The 17793-nt window shown below is 56.7% G+C and overlaps 2 protein-coding genes across 2 annotated transcripts; both read left to right on the top strand.

The window, feature by feature from the left end:
- The first annotated feature begins 29 nt into the window (after window positions 1–29).
- Window positions 30–5811, top strand: SBDS (SBDS ribosome maturation factor). Its single transcript, XM_054166612.1, has 5 exons — window positions 30–178; window positions 1405–1534; window positions 2594–2794; window positions 3964–4128; window positions 5315–5811. Exons 1-5 carry the CDS (start codon window positions 51–53, stop codon window positions 5441–5443), a joined length of 753 nt encoding a protein of 250 aa, XP_054022587.1. The 5' UTR covers window positions 30–50; the 3' UTR covers window positions 5444–5811.
- A 3188-nt stretch (window positions 5812–8999) lies between these two features.
- Window positions 9000–15399, top strand: CCDC183 (coiled-coil domain containing 183). Its single transcript, XM_054166985.1, has 14 exons — window positions 9000–9137; window positions 10199–10320; window positions 10439–10553; window positions 11216–11445; window positions 11541–11645; window positions 11837–11959; window positions 12622–12744; window positions 12893–12941; window positions 13023–13123; window positions 13402–13562; window positions 13902–14076; window positions 14217–14342; window positions 14575–14671; window positions 15290–15399. Exons 1-14 carry the CDS (start codon window positions 9002–9004, stop codon window positions 15397–15399), a joined length of 1773 nt encoding a protein of 590 aa, XP_054022960.1. The 5' UTR covers window positions 9000–9001.
- Window positions 15400–17793: the final 2394 nt, after the last annotated feature.

Here is a 17793-nt window from a genome sequence, read left to right as displayed (position 1 = left end):
GGGAAGCCGCCGCCGCCGCCGCCGCCGCCGCCGCCGCCGCCGCCGCCGCCATGTCCATCTTCACCCCCACCAACCAGATCCGCCTCACAAACGTGGCCGTGGTGCGGGCTCGGCGCGGCGGGAAGCGCTTCGAGATCGCCTGCTACCGCAACAAGGTCATGGGATGGCGCAGCGGAGCGTGAGTCGCCGGCAGCCGCCGCCGGGGCCCGGCCGAGGGGAGCAGGGCTTAGGGGGAGGCCACTATGGGGCCCTGATTGGGGCGGCGGCGAGAGCCGTGTGGGCCTCGACTATGGAGGGAGTCAGAGGAGGGCGGTGGTGTGAGGCCCGGCTGCGGGGAGAGCTCGGGAGAGGAGGAGGAGGAGGAGGAGGCTCGTGTGGGGCCTGCATATGGAGGGGCTGGGGAGGGCCCTGTCGGGACCTGGTTATGACGAGGGGGAGAGGCCGGTGTGGGGCCGGGTGTGGAGAGAGGCAGCGAGTTCGGGTGGGAGCCAGCTGTGAATCACGGTGCGGAGCAGGGAAGGGGGAGGGAGCACCCCGGGGCGCTGTGTGGTGCCCCTGCCCTTCCCCTCTGTTGACGTTTCGGTGACAGAAGTTTCCAGGCTCTCGTGATTCAGCCCTTGGCAGCAGGACTTGTGCGTCGTCGCTAAAAGCTCCTGTGTGCTTTCTTGCATTGCTGACCTAGCAGCTTCTCTAACCCTACCCCAATCTGCTCTTCAGTATCTTTATTGATGATCTGGACAAGGGGGTTGAGTCCATCATCAGTAAGTTTGCAGAAGGCACCAAGCTGGGGGCAGGAGTTGATCTCTTAGAGGGTAGGAGAGCTCTGCAGAGGGACCTTGCCAGGCTGGGCAGATGAGCAGAGTCCAAGGGCAGAAGACTGAACACATCCAAGTGCCAGGTTCTGCACATTGGCCACAGCAACCCCAGGCAGTGCTACAGGCTGGGGGCAGAGTGGCTGAGAGCAGCCAGGCAGAGAGGGACCTGGGGGTACTGGTGGACAGCAGCTGTGCCCAGGTGGCCAAGAAGGCCAAGGGCATCCTGGGCTGCATCAGGAAGAGTGTGGCCAGCAGGAGCAGGGAAGTCATTGTGCCCTGTGCTCAACACTGCTGAGGCCACACCTTGAGTCCTGTGTCCAGTTCTGGGCTCCTCAGGTTAGGAAAGATGTTGAGCTGCTGGAAGGTGTTCAGAGAAGGGCAACAAAGCTGGGGAGGGGTTGTTGGCCATTGGGATGTGCTGCCCAGGGAGGTGGGGGAGTCATCATCCCTGGAGGTGCTTAGGAAGAGCCTGGATGAGGCACTTGGTGCCATGGTTTAGTTGATGAGATGGTGCTGGTTGATAGCTTGGACTTGATAATCTCTGAGATCTTTTCCAGCCTGGTTAATTCTATTCTATTCCATTCTCCAGGGAGAAAGATCTGGATGAGGTCCTGCAGACACACACAGTGTTTGTCAACGTTTCCAAAGGGCAGGTGGCGAAAAAGGAAGATCTGGTCCAAGCATTTGGGACAGATGACCAAACAGAAATCTGCAAGATGGTAAGTTTCACTCCCTTTGCTTTGAAAACAAAGCTCAGAGGAGGCTTTCTGAATGTCTTCCCTGAGGATCACATGGATGTGCTAGATTGGTTGATAATGAAAGCTCTTCACAAAATACAGTGCTGCTGTATGGAGGGACTGGAGCCTCTCTGTGAGGAGGACAGGCTGAGAGTCCTGGGGCTGTTTACTCTGGAGAGGAGAAGACTGAGAGGCCATGTTATCAATGTTTACAAATATCTGAAGGGTGGCTGTCAAGAAGAAGGTGCCAGGATCTTTTCAGTGGTGCAGGGAAGTCATTGTGCCCTGTGCTCAGCACTGCTGAGGTCACACCTTGAGTCCTGTGTCCAGTTCTGGGCTCCTCAGGTTAGGAAGGACATTGAGAGACTTGAAGTGTCCAGAGAAGGGCAACAAAGCTGGGGAGGGGTCTGGAGCACAGCCCTGGGAGGAGAGGCTGAGGGAGCTGGGGTTGCTTAGCCTGCAGAAGAGGAGGCTCAGGGGAGACCTTCTTGCTCTCTCCAACTCCCTGCAGGGAGGTTGTAGCCAGGTGGGGGTTGGTCTCTTCTCCCAGGCAAGCAGCACCAGAACAAGAGGACACAGTCTCAAGCTGTGCCAGGGGAGGTTCAGGCTGGATGTTAGGAAGAAATTCTTCATACAGAGAGAGATTGGCCATTGGGATGTGCTGCTTGGGGAGGTGGTGGAGTCCCCATCCCTGGAGGTGTTTAGGAAGAGCCTGGATGAGGCACTTGGTTCCAACTTTAGTTGATGAGATGGTGTTGGGTGACAGGTTGGACTTGATGATCTCTGAGGTCTTTTCCAACCTGGTTAATTCTATCCTATTCTATTCTATCCTGTCCTATCCTATCCTACCCTACCCTGCCCTACCCTGCCCTACCCTACCCTACCCTACCCTATCCTATCCTATCCTAACTGATTGCTCTTTCCCCCCACATCCAACGAATCCGTTCAAGCAATGAAATGTAACTGAGTTGTTGGAGTGCTTGCTCTTTGGTCAGAGGTGTGATGCTTATAACCTTTCTTTCCTTTGTGTTTGCTGTTCAGATCCTGTCCAAGGGGGAGCTGCAGGTGTCAGACAAAGAGAGGCACACGCAGCTGGAGCAGATGTTCCGGGACATCGCCACCATCGTGGCCGACAAGTGTGTGAACCCCGAGACCAAGAGGCCATACACAGTCATCCTGATAGAGAGAGCCATGAAGGACATTCACTACTCTGTCAAACCCAACAAGAGCACAAAGCAGCAGGTTGGTTTTCCTCTGCTCCTCTCCCAGTCAGCTCCTGCTCAGAGCTGTAGTCTTTCCAAGTGCAGTGTCTCTGTTGGCAGTGGCAGAGGGCTCAGCAAAGCCCCGTGGTCCAAAGCCCACAGAGGGATTGCTCAGCCCCCTGGCAGCTGAATGCTGGCTGCAAGCAGCTTCTGGGGTTGCTTAGCCTGCAGAAGAGGAGGCTCAGGGGAGACCTTCTTGCTCTCTCCAACTCCCTGAAGGGAGGTTGTAGCCAGGTGGGGGTTGGGCTCTTCTCCCAGGTAACCAGCAGCAGCACAAGAGGACACAGTCTCAAGCTGTGCCAGGGGAGGTTTAGGCTGGAGGTGAGGAAGAAATTCTTCCCAGACAGAGAGATTGCCCATTGCACTGGGCTGCCCAGGGAGGTGGTGGAGTCACCATCATTGGAAGTATTTAGGAAGAGCCTGGATGAGGCACTTGGTGCCATGGTTTAGTTGATTGGATGGTGTTGGGTGAGAGGTTGGACTTGATGATCTCTGAGGTCTTTTCCAACCTGGTTTATTCTATTCTATTCTATTCTATTCTACTCTACTCTACTCTACTCCAACCTGGTTAATTCTATTCTACTCTACTCTACTCTACTCTACTCTACTCTACTCTACTCTACTCCAACCTGGTTAATTCTATTCTATTCTATTCAATTCTATTCTACTCTACTCTACTCTACTCCACTCCACTCTATTCTGCTCTGCTCTGTTCTGTTCTGTGCTATGCTATGCTATGCTATGGTACAGTTTTCATAAGTCTGGAGAGGAGAAGGCTCCAGGAAGGACCTTATTATGGCCTTCCAGTATCTGAAGGGGGCTACAAGAAAGCCTGGGAGGGACTTTTTAGGGTGTTGGGTGGTGATACAGCTGGGGGGGAGGGGGAAGTAGCCAAATTAGGAGTGGGTAGATTCAGATTGGATGTTAGGAAGAGGTGGAGGCGTTTCCAGGAGGCAGAGATGTGGTGCTGAGGGCCATGGTTTAGCAGCAGCCTTGGCAGAGATAGAGAACGGTTGGACTGGATGAGCTTAGAGGTCTGTCCCATTCAGAATGGTTCCATGAAGGCAATGGAAGGGATTGGAGGTCTTGGGGTGTGTGGTGGGTTTTCCAGAGCAGTGTAAATGCTCTTTCTTCTTCATGTCCCCACAGGCACTGGAAGTGATCAGGCAGTTGAAGGAGACGATGCAAATCGAACGTGCTCACATGAGGCTGAGATTCATCCTTCCACTTAAGGAGGGCAAGAAACTGAAAGAGAGGCTCAAGCCTCTGATTAAAGTTATTGAGAGTGAAGACTTCCATGAGCAGCTGGAAATTGTAAGTGATGAAACCAGTCCTTGGGCAGTAGTAAAAACCTTTCTGAGAAGAGCTTAGAATCTCTCAATGCCCAGCAAGGGGAGGTGATGGACAGTACAGAATTGAGCAGGGTGGAAAAGGTCTGTGAGGTCATCAAGCCCAACCCATCACCCAACTCCATCTCATCAACTAAACCATGGCACCAAGTGCCTCATCCAGGCTCTTCCTAAACACCTCCAGGGATGGGGACTCAACCACGTCCCCAAGCAGCACATCCCAATGGCCAATCTCTCTTGCTGGGAAGAATTTCTTCCTAACATCCAGCCTAAACCTCCCCTGCCACAGCTTGGGCCTGTGTCCTCTTGTTCTGGTGCTGCTTGCCTGGGAGAAGAGCCCAACCCCCACCTGGCTACAACCTCCCTTCAGGGAGTTGGAGAGAGCAAGAAGGTCTCCCCTGAGCCTCCTCTTCCCCAGGCTAAGCAACCCCAGCTCCCTCAGCCTCTCCTCCCAGGGCTGTGCTCCAGACCCCTCCCCAGCCTCATTGCCCTTCTCTGGACACCTTCCAGAGTCTCAATGTCCTTAAACTGAGGAGCCCAGAACTGGACACAGGACTCAAGGTGTGGCCTCAGCAGTGCTGAGCACAGGGCACAATGACTTCCCTGCTCCTGCTGGCCACACTCTTCCTGATGCAGGCCAGGATGCCATTGGCCATCTTGGCCACCTGGGCACACTGCAGGCTCATGTTCAGCCTACCATTGACCAGTCCCCCCAGGTCCCTCTCTGCCTGGCTGCTCTCAGCCACTCTGCCCCCAGCCTGTAGCACTACCTGGGGTTGTTGTGGTCAATGTGCAGAACCTGGCACTTGGATGTGTTCAGTCTCCTGCCCTTGGCCTCTACCCATCTGTGCAGCCTGGCAAGGTCCCTCTGCAGAGCTCTTCTACCCTCTAACAGATCAACTCCTGCCCCAGCTTGGTGTCATCTGCACATTTACTGCTGATGGACTCAGTGCCCTCCTCCAGATCATCAACAAAGCTACTGAACAGGATGGAGAGGGTGGTGGAACTCACTCGGCCGCTCTGCAGGGTCCTCCTTAGGAACTAAACCCTCTTTTTTCCTTTTAAAACTGAAGTTTTCATGGCAGAGCTTGGGAAGGGGCTGCTGCAAATCCAGTGCTGCTGTTTGACCATTGCCCTGTGGACCATTTCAGGTGTGCCTTATTGACCCTGGCTGCTTCAGGGAGCTGGATGAGCTGGTCCGCAGCGAGACCAAAGGCAAAGGAGCTCTGGAAGTGCTCAGCCTGAAAGACGTGGAGGAAGGAGACGAAAAGCTGGAGTGATGGAAGCAGCACCCTGCAGAAGCCCTGGCCTCAGCCCCTCTCTTCTCTTAGGCCTTCATGGTTTTTTTTTCCCCCATCTCTTGCTGCCAAATACATTCTGACACTGATCCCTTGGGATTTGTCCATGCAGTGGGGGTTGGTTGGGGTGGTTTTTGTTCTTCTAACTCGTGTGACACTGGCTTGGTTTGCAAATGGCTTTGCCTGGGGGAGCCTTTTGTGTCAGGGCTGTGTGAAAGAGTTTGTAACATGGCAGGGAGGTTGGCCCAGCTTTGGTTTGCTTGGAGGGTTGCTGTTGCAGAGTGTTTGGTCGCCACGCTGCCAGCTGGTTTTACGGCAAATCGTCAGGCGTGGAGTGGAAGGTGGCATAGGGGGGGTGGGGTTTGGATGGGAGGAGGGTTGCCTTAGGACAAGGGAGCTGCATTTGCACCTCTAAAGAGGTGAAGAGTGTCTAAACCCCATCTAGGACCTTGAGTCCTGTGTCCAGTTCTGGGCTCCTCAATTTAAGAAGGACATTGAGACACTTGAATGTGTCCAGAGAAGGGCAAGGAGGCTGGGGAGGGGTCTGGAGCACAGCCCTGGGAGGAGAGGCTGAGGGAGCTGGGGTTGCTTAGCCTGCAGAAGAGGAGGCTCAGGGGAGACCTTCTTGCTCTCTCCAACTCTCTGAAGGGAGGTTATAGCCAGGAGGGGGTTGGTCTCTTCTCCCAGGCAAGCAGCACCAGAACAAGAGGACACAGTCTCAAGCTGTGCCAGGGGAGGTTTAGGCTGGAGGTGAGGAAGAAATTCTTCATAGAAAGAGTGATTGGCCGTTGGGATGTGCTGCTTGGGGAGGTGGTGGAGTCCCCATCCCTGGAGGTGTTCAAGAAGGGATTGGATGAGGCACTTGGTGCCATGGTTTAGTTGATCAGATGGTGCTGGGTGAGAGGTTGGACTTGATGATCTCAAAGGTCTCTACCAACCTGGTTAATTCTATTCCATTCCTATTCTATTCTATTCTATTCTATTCTATTCTATTCTACTCTACTCTACTCTATTCTACTCTATTCTATTCTTTCCTCTTGGCAGCATGAAAGTTCACTGAGACTTCCATGGTTGGCTGCTTGATAATTGGAGTCATTTCAAGGAGCTTTCCTACAGATTTTCTTTTCCCTGGCTGTAAGAGGACTTGCTGACTTAGGGGAGGGAGGGGAAGGAACCAAAAGGGTCCTCCAGATAACTTATTGATCAAATCTCTTGAGCTGCAGCAAATGCAAAAGGCTGAGCATCTATTTATATATATTCTAGAGACAGAAATAAAGTCATTATTTTTGTTAACCATCCAGAAGCTCTCTCTGCCTTTCTGAGGGCTGAAGGGTGAGTGTGAGCTCTTCTCCTTTGGTGACAAAAGGAATCTGGAGCAGGCAGGCAGCGGTGCCCCCTGGCCATGGAGACAGGTTTGTGTTGGGCCCTCGTGCCCCAGAGGTAACTGTTTGTGTGTGCCCTTTTCTCCCCCCCAGCCTGACAGAGGACAATCCTGGCAGTTCTCCTTTATCCTCTTGTCTCTTTCTGCTGCTTTCTAGTATACACACACACACACAATCTGCAGCCAGCTGCTGAGGCACAGGATGTGGCTCTTGGTAATTCTGTGGAGTCTTCTTTCAGCCATCTTAAAACAAATGCCTTGAAGTTGAGCTTGGCCTCCCTTTTTTCCTGGAGATCCACAACAGCTGGGGAAGGAGATGCTAAAAATACAAACCACCAGGCACAGTCTGTGTTTGGGGGGACTGCAAGCTAAACCAGCAGGCATTTAGGAAGCCTTTAGTGCTCTGGACCTGCTCCCATGCTGAGGGTATGCAGCACGCCAGGAGCTGCAGGTAGCCAAGGGCTGCATCTCTCCAGCCCGCGCTGAGTTCATTGTTTGCTGCTGATGCTCTGAGTGCAGGACACTGCCTGTTCTAGGGCAGTTAAACAGATCCTGGTGGGACCTTTTCCTTCCTACCACTGACACCTTGTGGATTTTCTGTAACTGAAGCAGGGAGAGATGAAGTCAGCTGGAGGAGTAGAGGTTTGGCTGCTTGAGTGACCTTCAGGGCTAGATCCTTGATCAAAAGCTTCCTCTTGGCAGCTGTTTTCCTCAGCAGTCTCCTGACAGGAGCTTGGGCACAGCTGGGTTGCAGTTCTGCAGTGACACTTTGGAAGCACTTGCCACTGTGGAACTTTGCTGAGGACCAGTGAAATGGAGCTTCCTGAACCATCCTATCCACTGTCAGGTGCTTTCTTTTTCCCCCAAGGTGATCTCAAATGCTGCCTGGGGAAGAGAGTGGCCTAGTTACTGTATTGGCCCCGAGGAGACAGCCTCAGCATGGAGATCTCTGCATACATGATCAGCTTGGTGAGATTCCTCCTGCCTGCAAGCCCTCAGCTGCTGGGTTTCCAGCTGGCCACCTCTTCCTGTTCCTTTCCTGGAGCACTGAAGGGGATCAATGCTGCCCTTTAGCTTCTCACTGCCACTTAGCACTAAATAATACATCAGCAAAGGAGACCCTGGGCAAGAGCCTCAGGTGATGCTGTGTGGGTAAAACTTGATGGCACCATCCTAGAACTTCTTTGTCTTCTGTGTTCAGACCCTGGAGCACAGCAGGATGGCTGCAGGTGAAAGAGCTTGAGGCACAGAAGCTTAATCTAAGCTGGCTGATGAGCTTGATGCTCGGGAGGCAGTTTCCTTGCAAAGCCTTTTTCTGCCCCCCCAGGGGTTCCTTTGGGAAGAGGAGCTGGCCTTTATTTCTCATCAAATGAATGTACATGCTTGCATTTCCTGTCATACTTGTAGTGCAGCAAGAGCATGTGGTGAACACCTAAATAAATGCCAGAACTGGTAGCTGCTGTGTCCTTCCCAGTCCCAACAGGAGCCTGACTCCCTGTGCAAGCCTTTCCTAGCTCATTAACTCTGCTTTACTGAGCTCTCTCTCTAGGCCATTCCAGCCAAGCTGGCAGCTTCCAGGAGAGCTCTGCTGGTGTGTCTGCCTGCAAGTGGGCACCAGTGTCCTGCTCTGAGTCAGAGCAGAGCTAACTGGGAAGTGGTTCTGCCCCTCTGCTCTAGTGAGACCCCCACCTGCAGTACTGCATCCAGTGCTGGTGTCCCCAGCATAGGAGGGGACCTGGAGCTCCTGGAGCAGGTCCGGAAGAGGCCACAAAGATGATCAGAGGGTTAACACCCAGCCCAGCCCAAAGCCTTGACAACCTAGTGACCCTGCAACTCTCCTCACCCTGTTTCTGGTGAGCCTTGGAGAGTTCCCGAGGCAGGGTGGGTTCTGAGTGCCGTAGCCATGGTGATAGGAAACAGAGCTGGGATCCCAGCTGCCCACCCTGCCTGGGGGCTACCTCAGAGAGCTCCATCATTGCTTATTCACTAACCTGCTCCCTGCAGAAGTGGAAAGAGCTGTGGGCAGCAGAGGTCAAGTGGGAGGCGATGGGCAAGTAGGAGGTGGATGGCCTGAAGCAGCTGGAGGCACCACAGCAACGGTTCTGCTGCTCTGTGGTCACAGCTTGGTGACATCAGTGGGCAGCTGAGCCATGATGGCAATGTCTCCAGTGGGCAGGGGAGCCACGATGGCTGCCCCTCACACAGCCAGCCTGGAGGGCCCAAGCACCATGCAGAGACAGGAGAAGAACCTCAGCCAGCGCGTCCCGGAGCTGTGTGCCGTCATAGGCTTGCAAGGTGCTGCCCCTTGGGCTTCTTGGGTTAGGCTTGGGTGATCAGCTGGACTTGATGATCTTGGAGGTCTCTTCCAACCTTGGTTGGATTCACAGAATCACAGAATCAACCAGGTTGGAAGAGACCTCCAAGATCATCAAGTCCACCACAGACCTCATGACGTAACCATGGCTCCAAGTGCCACATCCAATCCCCTCTTCAACACCTCCAGGGATGGGGACTCCACCACCTCCCTGGGCAGCACATCCCAATGGCTAACAACTCTCTCTGGGAAGAACTTTTCTCCTCACCTCCAGCCTAAACTTCCCCTGGCACAGCTTGAGATTGTGTCCTCTTGTTCTGCTGCTGGTTGCCTGGGAGAAGAGACCAACCCCCACCTGCCTACAACCTCCCTTCAGGGAGTTGGAGAGAGCAAGAAGGTCTCCCCTGAGCCTCCTCTTCTGCAGGCTAAGCAACCCCAGCTCCCTCAGCCTCTCCTCACAGGGCTGTGCTCCAGACCCCTCCCCAGCTTTCTTGCCCTTCTCTGGACACCTTCCAGCATCTCAACATCTTTCCTAACCTGAGGAGCCCAGAACTGGACACAGGACTCAAGGTGTGGCCTCAGCAGTGCTGAGCACAGAGCACAATGACCTCCCTACTCCTGCTGGCCACACTCTTCCTGATACAGGCCAGGATGCCCTTGGCCTTCTTGGCCAGCTGGGCACACTGCTGGCTCATTGATTCTGTGACCTGAGGCAGGGGGAGGCTGGGGGGGGGGGGGGGGGTGCTGGTTCTTGGTCCCTCCATCACCCTGCACAGTACCAACAGCACCTTAATTGTGCCAGGGGAGGTTTAGGTTGGAGATCAGGAAAAATTTCTTCCCTGCAAGAGTTGCCAGGGGTTGGAACAGGCTGCCCAGGGAGGTGGTGGAGTTACCATCCCTGGAGGTGTTCAAGAAACGTGGCCATGGCCCTTGGGGAGTTGTTTTAGTGGTCCCACTGGTGCTGGGTTGCTGGTGGGTGATCTCAGAGGGCTTTTCCAACCAAACCAAGTCTGTGGCTCCGTGCTTCTTCCATGTCCTTCAGAGCAAGGCAGGAAATTCTTCACCCAATGGTGTGAGGAAAAGCTCAGCCAGAACGGAGAGCTGCTCCCCGGCCTGCGTGAGCTGATGCAGGAGGACAGCCAAGCCCTGGAAGCCCTCCAGAAGGTACCAGCAGGTCCTGGGTGCTGCACCCCTGCCCCGTGCCGCTCCTCTCCCCGCAGCAGGCAGCATGGGGCAGCAGCAGCAGGCGACCGGTGCACAGCACAGGTTCCCTTGCCCACAGGTGGAGAGAGCCCTCTCCTGCCCCCAGAGCAGGAAGCTCGCTGTCTCTAAGGTCTTTGGAGCACGGGAGCACTCGGACATGGCCTTCACCAGCAGGACAGCAGAGGTAACAACGGGCTCGGGAGGGCACAAGCCGTCCACGGGGGGCTGGGGCTCTGGGGATGCTTGGAAGAGCAGTGCATGCTGGAGAGACCAGGTGCCTGCTGCACAAGGATACCACAAGGCACAAAGTGCTCATGTGTGGTCCCATGAGTCCCTTTCCACCACGGGTCCCATCCGTGCAGGTCCTCCTCTAGCTCCCTGAGCACATCCTTTGTGCCAGCAGAGCTCCTGGCTGTGCCACTCTGCATGTGCCCAGGGCTGTCTGGATTCCCGTGGTGTCCAGCTGTACCCCTTGCAGAGAGATGCTGCCTCTGCCCTTCACTGCCTGCCCCAAGGTTATGACCTGGTTAGCAGCTCATGGAGATGGAGGCAGTGGCCCCACAGAGCTGCCTTTGCCCCGGGGGCAGGGACAGAGCGGTGCCAGCGCTCTGTGCCAGCCCCCACAGCTGGGGCACCAGTCAATATTATTGACACCCAGCCCTAGGTCTGCCTTCTGCAGGGTCCCCAAGCCCAACCCACCACTGCCATCAGCAGATGCTCCCCTCTGCCTTGCCCCAACCACCCCCCCTAGAGCAAAGCTCCCCCAGCCCAGGTCCTGCCAGGGAGCAGTGATGTCCTGGAGCCACATCCCAGCACCCCCAGCTCTGCCTGGGAGCGGGGGGGAGTTCTCCTGCAGGCAGGAATTCCTTCTTCTATGAGTGCCTGGTGAGCCCTGTCTCCAACCTGGTGAACTTATCCATCCAGGCAGCCCAGGAGGAGCTTCAGGATGAAATCTATGACCAGGTGAAGTTGTGCAACCTGCTGCTGTACCAGGTGAGGCAGCGGAGCCAGGCCCGGGAGCAGCTGCAGAGGTGCCTGCAGCAGCTGCAGGACGTTGAGGTGGATGACAACCAGGACCAGCTGCAGGTACACAGGACACTCTTCCAACCCCTGCACCCCTGGGTGGGCTCTGAGTGGCCCCTTATCACCCCCCCCCCCCCCCCCCCCCATCTCTGCCCCAGGTGATTCACCAGGTGGAGAACAGCATTGAGAAGATGCTGACGAAAGGCCGGGCTGGGGAGAAGGTGACAGCCCTGTACCTGGGGCTAGGGGAGGTCCTGAGAAAGGTGAGCTCCTCCTCTCTCTGTCATCATCCCACCTGCTAGCCCTGCAAAGGCCATCAGGTGCCCAAAGGGGGATGCTGGCAGGATGCCCTCCTGGACCAGCCAGCTCCTCCTGCTTCACCCCCTCCCCTGCAACAGTGTGAGCTGCCCCCGAGGCTTGGGGAGGTGACAGGCTCTGGCTCCCTGTGTCCCAGGAGCTGGCCCACCTGCCTAGCCATCTGGACCTCCTGTGTGGGACAGCCAACCTGTACCATGGGGAGCTGGAAGACATGGAGCTCATGGCCTCTGACACCCTCAGAACCACTCATATAACCAAGGTGAGATGATCTGAAGCCTCTTGGGGCCCCTTCCCACCCTCCAGAGCCCACAGATGGCACCACACACCTGAACTGAGGAGGCTTCCTGCAGAAACAGAGACTGAGCAGGGCTTGCCCACAGCACCCAGATGCCCTCACAGCTCCTCCTGGGTTCCAACCTGATCTATTCTATTCTATTCTATTCTATTCTATTCTATTCTATTCTACTCTACTCATTGATGGGCCAGGCCCCCTGAAGCACCAGCCATGGTGAAGACAGCATGCTCCATCATCCAGCCCTTGCTGCCTGGTGTCCTTCCCAGCCTGTTCCCCCAGGGAGGTGGAGGGAGGGATAATTTTGGAAGCTGGCCCTCCCAGAAGCTCAGCTGCCTCACAAAGGTCCATCCCAGCTGTAGCAACCCCACAGGACAAGGGGTGGTGGTTTGAAACTAAAAGAGGGAGATTTAGACTAGATATGAGGGTGGTGAGAGCCTGGCCCAGGTTGCCCACAGAGGTGGGAGCTGCCCCAGCCCTGGAACCATCCCAGGTCAGGTTGCTTGGGGCTCTGAGCAGGGATGTCCCTGCTGGGTGCAGGGGGGGTTGGACTAGATGAGCTTTCAAGGTCCCTTCCAGCCCAAACCATTCTGGGATTCTGTGGTGCTCCTTTCTCTGGTGTGCTGCAGGAGGACATGGCCAAGGTGGAAGCTCAGTTCGTCAAGGAGAGAGAGCTCAGGTTCCACTCCCTGGCCTCTGCCAGGGTTCCCATTGACAGGCAGTGGCTGAAGGAAGCCAGGGCAAGGATAGAGGTGAGCTGGGGGGGACCTGGCACGGGCAGGGCTGTGGGCAGAGGGCAGGGCTCAGTGCCAAGCCTCCCATGGAGGGGGAGGGGGTGCTGCAGGGCCAGCTCCCCCCCAGTGCCAGCAGCTCAGAGGGTGACCATGAACATCCTTGCAGCAATCCAGGTATGACCTCACCACGGACTTACATCAGGAACCACTGGTGGGTGAGTGCCTGGTGGGCTGCAGGGGGCTGGAAGGGGGCACAGCTGCAGATGTCCTTCCCTGATGCTTCCCTCCCACCCCAGATGCTGACACAAAGGCCACCAAGATGCAGCTGGAGCATGAGGCCCGGGTGACAGAGGAGGTGCAGAGGGCCAAGGCCGTGGTGCAGTGCTCCTGCCTCTGGGTAATGCCAAAACCCATCCCCTGGGAGCCCCAGGGCTGCTCAGGTCCCAGGGAGATGAGACCTCTCTGCTCACATTGTCTCACTGGGGAGTTCTCTGCTCTCCTCTGCTCCTGCAACTCCCCAGAGCCCCTCCTGTGTGGGCAGGGATGGAGCTGCTCCTCTGCATGATGTGAGCTGGCAATGCTCCGTGGTGCAGAGAGCTCCTCAAGGCCATGGCCCCAGATCCTGTACCCTGCAGGAGTGCCATGGGCTGAGTCCTCATGCTCTGCCCTGGCCAGGACATCCCCAGCAGGTTCCTGGCACAGCAGAAGTGCTCAGCAGACCTGGAGCAGTGCATCAAGGAGAGCAAGGAGAAGAAGGAGCAGCTGAAGGAGACACTGAAGGAGCTGGAGCTGAAGCTGGCTGAGCTGATGTTTCACCAGCCCCCCAGCACAACCAGGTGCTGCTGGCCTCAGGGGCACTCCTGTCAGCTGGGCCACCATCCTTAGGGAGGACGACTGTGTGTCAGAGGTGTCCCAACAGGGCATCCCTCTCTCCATCCCACTTGCAGCCACCCCTGGCTTCTGCCCCAGGAGCTTTCCTGAGCAGGGTGTTCCTCTAAAGCCCTCACAGTGTCAGCAGGAGGACTCTCGCTCCTCCCCTGGGCATGGGAGGTGGTACCAGCAGCATGGGGCTGGGCTGCAGGCAGCATCTCTGCTCTGCAGTGGGAGGAGGGAGGCAGCCCGGGCGGCTTGGGCAGCAGATTCGGGGGGTCCCCGCTGCGGCTGGGGCATGTGAGCGTGGTTGGCTTCAGGCAGCTGGAGGAGGAGAGGAGGATGAACCTGCAGAGGGAGGAGGCTCGGCTGCGGCAGCTGCAAGGCCGGGTGCTGAGGAACCAGGAGCTCCTGCTTGAGTTTGAAAGCGGCATCAACAGCCTCAGTGCCCGCCTGGGGGGCATCACCCTGCCCGAGCAGGTACCCGCGGGGCACTGGGGCGAGCGTGGCCCCGGCTGGCCCCAGCTGCTGCGCAGGATGGTGACGCCTGGTGCAGCCCCCATCACCCCAGGTGGCTCATTTCCCCCACCAAGGTGGTGGTCTCCTCCTTCTGACTCCAGGATGATTCAGCTGAGGCCACGGAGGCGGAGGAGAAGCTGCGGCAGTGCCAGCAGAAGCTGCAGTTCCTGCTGCGGAGGGTGGCTGACCTGCCCCCAGACACTCACGGCCCTGACGAGGACAATGAGGTGTGTGGAGGCCACATCCCTGCTCTGGGCTTTGAGCACCTGCATGGAGCTCTCCTGGACAGCTCCTGCCAAGCTGTTCTCCCGGCTGGGAGGAGGGAGGTGGCCCCAGAGAAGAGCTCAGGCTTGGGTGGCACTGCAGGGTGTCCCCTCTGGGGGGCGGTCAAGGTGGGGCACCCTTTGGGCTGTGACATTCAGCTCCCCTCCAGCTAGTAACCCAGGGTGTCCTTCACAGACATTCACCAAGGTCAGAAATCTCTTGGAGAAAGCAGCCACAAATGATCCACAGAATCTGAAGATCTCCTTGGAGGACTCAGACAGCAGCATCCAAGGTAGGAGGGCAGAGCAGGGCCATGCCCCACAGGGACTGTCCCAGCTCCTGCCCACAGGGACTTCTGGACATCCTTAACCCCAACTCATGAACTGCCTCCAGACCCTGGGGCTGGTTTTGTCTGCAAGCACAGGTGGTGGGTTTGGGTGGGAACAGGGGAGAACAAAGGCAGCTGGTGGGGGGGTGAGTGTCGACCCACAGCAGGAAGGAGGAGAGGTGTCACAGGGCGAGGAGGGAGACCCTCACCTTCACAAGCCCCTGGCTGTGCAGAGCAAGCAGGACTTCAGCACTTAGCCCTGCCTCTGACCTCCTCCTGCTTGATGCTCTTGGTGGAGACAATGAGCTATTGGAGCTGTACCACCACCCTGCAGCTCCAGACCTCTTTATGGGAAGCTGAGGATGGGCAACAGCATCACCAGACCCTGCAGCTCACCCTGGGAGACTGGGGGGTGGTGGTGGGCTGGAAGAGAGAGTCAGCAGTGCCTGTGCCCAAGGGTTCGCCACAAGGCCTCTGGGATGCCACCAGCCCTCAAAACTGTGCCACCTCTTCATGAGGGCACAACAGAGGTGGTCCCACAGGCCCTCTCCCAAGCCTGCTCCTCTCCACTCTCTACTCCAGACTTGACTTTTGCTGACAAGGGCCACGGCCATGTCCCCTCCCGGGAGTACATCAAGAAGCAGGGGCTGCAGCTGATTGAGAAGAAGAAGAAGAAGAGTGCCAAGCACTAGAAGTTGCTCCAAGAGAACTTTGGATGCCCTGCACCACCCATTGGGCCTTTTTTTCCCAGCAGGTTTAATAGAGCAGACCTTGTTCCTTCCTCCTAAGCCCGTGCTAAAGCTTAGGAATGAGGGCTCCTGCTCACTTGTGTGACCCAGAACACAGGCAAGGGTGCTGAGGTCGGTTGGGAGGCAGCTCCATCTCCCTGCCCACCCCAGCCAGCTGCTCTCCCTGCAGAGCTGGCCATGGGCTGGGCTGGGTGGGCTCAGCTTTCCCAGCCAGAGCAGAACAGAAGCCAGGGTGGCCTTCTCACCCTTGGTCCTGTGGCACCAACACCTTCCTGGGACCTCTGCCCCCCCAGACCACTCTGGGAGCCCCACAGCATCTGTCCAAGGCAGCTGTGGGGAAATGTGGGGCCAAGACCTGAATGGGCATTGCCCTCTGGCTGGGTGGCTTTGTGTGCAGGTGTGGGAGCAGAGGGGCAGCCCCTGTGCTGGAAGAGGAGAGTCACATCTGAGGGGAAGCTCCTAACCTGGAGCTGTCTGCGCTGTCTGTGGACCTTTCATGCCTCATCCCTCCCCTCCCCTCTGCACAGGCTTTGTGAGCTCAGAGCAGACATCAGGGGTTACCTCCAGGCTGCAGGGAGGTGCCTGGAGGTAAGGTCTAACCCAGCACGACCAAGGACAGCAGGAGATGCTGCACTAAGCCTTTGGCTCCATGATGGAATCCCAGCCCTGCTGATGGGGCACACACACCCAGCCATGGATCACAGACTCACAGGAGGGCTCGGAAGGGACCTCAGGAGGACATTGAGTCCAACCCCCCTGCCAGAGCAGGAGCAGAGAACCCAGCACAGGTCACACAGGAATACATCCAGATGGGGCTGGAAAGGCTCCAGAGCAGGAGACTCCACAACCTCTCTGGGCAGCCTGCTCCAGGGCTCTGGGAGCCTCACAGGGAAGAGGTTCCTCCTCATGCTGAGGTGGAACCTCCTGGGCTGGAGTTTATATCCATTACCCCTTGTCCTACCCCAGGGTGCAGCTGAGCAGAGCCTGTCCCTGTGCCTGTCCCCTCCCTCCTGCCCCCAGCCCTCAGATATTGATAGACATTTATTAAATCCCCTCTCAGCCTTCTCTTCTCCAGACTGAACAGCCCCAGGGCTCTCAGCCTCTCCTCCCCAGGCAGTGCTGCAGTCCCTTCAGCATCCTTGCAGCCCTCCCTTGGACTGTCTCCAGCAGATCCCTGTCCCTCCTGAGCTGGGGAGCCCAGAGCTGGATGCAATATTCCAGGTGTGGCCTCAGCAGGGCAGAGTAGAGGGGGAGGAGACACACTCCTCTGAATGCAGCCCAGAGGTGTCAACAGCCATCTGAACATGAGCCAGCATGTGCACAAATGCCCAAGAAGGCCACCAGCATCCTGGCCTGGATCAGCAATAGTGTGGCCAGCAGGAGCAGAACAGGGATGGTGCTCCTCTCCTGGGCACTGCTGGGGCCACACCTCAAATCCTGGGTTTAGTTTAGGGCTTCTCACTCCAAGGAGGACATTGAGGGGCTGGAGCAGGTCCAGAGAAGGGTAAGAAAGCTGGGGAAGGGTCTGGGGAACAGGGCTGGGGAGGAGCAGCTGAGGGAGCTGGGGGTGTTGAGTCTGGAGAAGAGGAGGCTAAGGGGAGACCTCATTGCTCTCTACTGCTCCCAGAAAGAAGACTGTAGCCAGCTGGGGGTTGGTCTCATTTCCTTGGTAACAAGGGATAGGAGGAGAGGAAAGGGCCTCAGGCTGCCCCAGGAGAGGTTTAGGTTGGCCAATAGGAAAAAACTTCTTGACTGAAAGGGTTCCCCAACAGTATGAGTTCCCCAACACCAATGTGCATCTCAACTGGCTCAGAAGCAGCAGCTCCAGACTATGCCTATTAGACAACAGCCACCACAGCTCTGAGACAATAGGAAGGGTTTGAACCCAGCTGATAACACAAAGAGACTCCAGCTGTGTACACATAGCTACCTGGGGTGTGGCTTCCTCCTGTGATGTCCCCAGGACATTCTGAAGGCCTTCCCTTCCTCCCCTGGTGATGCAGATACCAGCATGCAGCCCAGGCGTGCTGCAAGGGCAAGCAGAGGTTTGCATCTCTCCCCTCAGCAAGAATCCTCGAGCAGATGTGAGCCCCCAGACACCTGCCAACGTCTCAGGTAGCTGAGAAACCTTCCTCTCAGCAGTGACACCACCAAGCTCCAACCTCCCTTCAATGCCCCACTTCCAGGTGTTCTGACAGCATGAAGGAAGAGAAAGAGGAGAGGAGGAGGAGAGCATGAGGAGGGAGAGGAGAGGAAAGGGGGAGGAAAGGAGGAGGAAAGGGGGAGGGGGAAAGGAGAGGGAGAGGGAAAGGAGAGGGAAAGGAGAGGGAGAGGGAG

This window comes from Dryobates pubescens, chromosome 13 (genome assembly GCF_014839835.1).
Source record: "Dryobates pubescens isolate bDryPub1 chromosome 13, bDryPub1.pri, whole genome shotgun sequence".
Classification (NCBI taxonomy): domain Eukaryota; kingdom Metazoa; phylum Chordata; class Aves; order Piciformes; family Picidae; genus Dryobates; species Dryobates pubescens.
Note: the sequence above shows the minus strand (reverse complement) of the source record. Positions and strands in the feature narration are given on the sequence as shown.

Coding starts and splice junctions, on each gene's coding strand:
- SBDS (XM_054166612.1), top strand. CDS start 51: ATGTCCATCTTCACCCCCACCAACCAGATCCGCCTCACAAACGTGGCC. Junction 1,535..2,593: donor AAACAGAAATCTGCAAGATG/GTAAGTTTCACT, acceptor TTTGCTGTTCAG/ATCCTGTCCAAGGGGGAGCT. Junction 2,795..3,963: donor ACAAGAGCACAAAGCAGCAG/GTTGGTTTTCCT, acceptor ATGTCCCCACAG/GCACTGGAAGTGATCAGGCA.
- CCDC183 (XM_054166985.1), top strand. CDS start 9,002: ATGTCTCCAGTGGGCAGGGGAGCCACGATGGCTGCCCCTCACACAGCC. Junction 10,321..10,438: donor CCCTGGAAGCCCTCCAGAAG/GTACCAGCAGGT, acceptor CCTTGCCCACAG/GTGGAGAGAGCCCTCTCCTG. Junction 11,960..12,621: donor GAACCACTCATATAACCAAG/GTGAGATGATCT, acceptor GGTGTGCTGCAG/GAGGACATGGCCAAGGTGGA.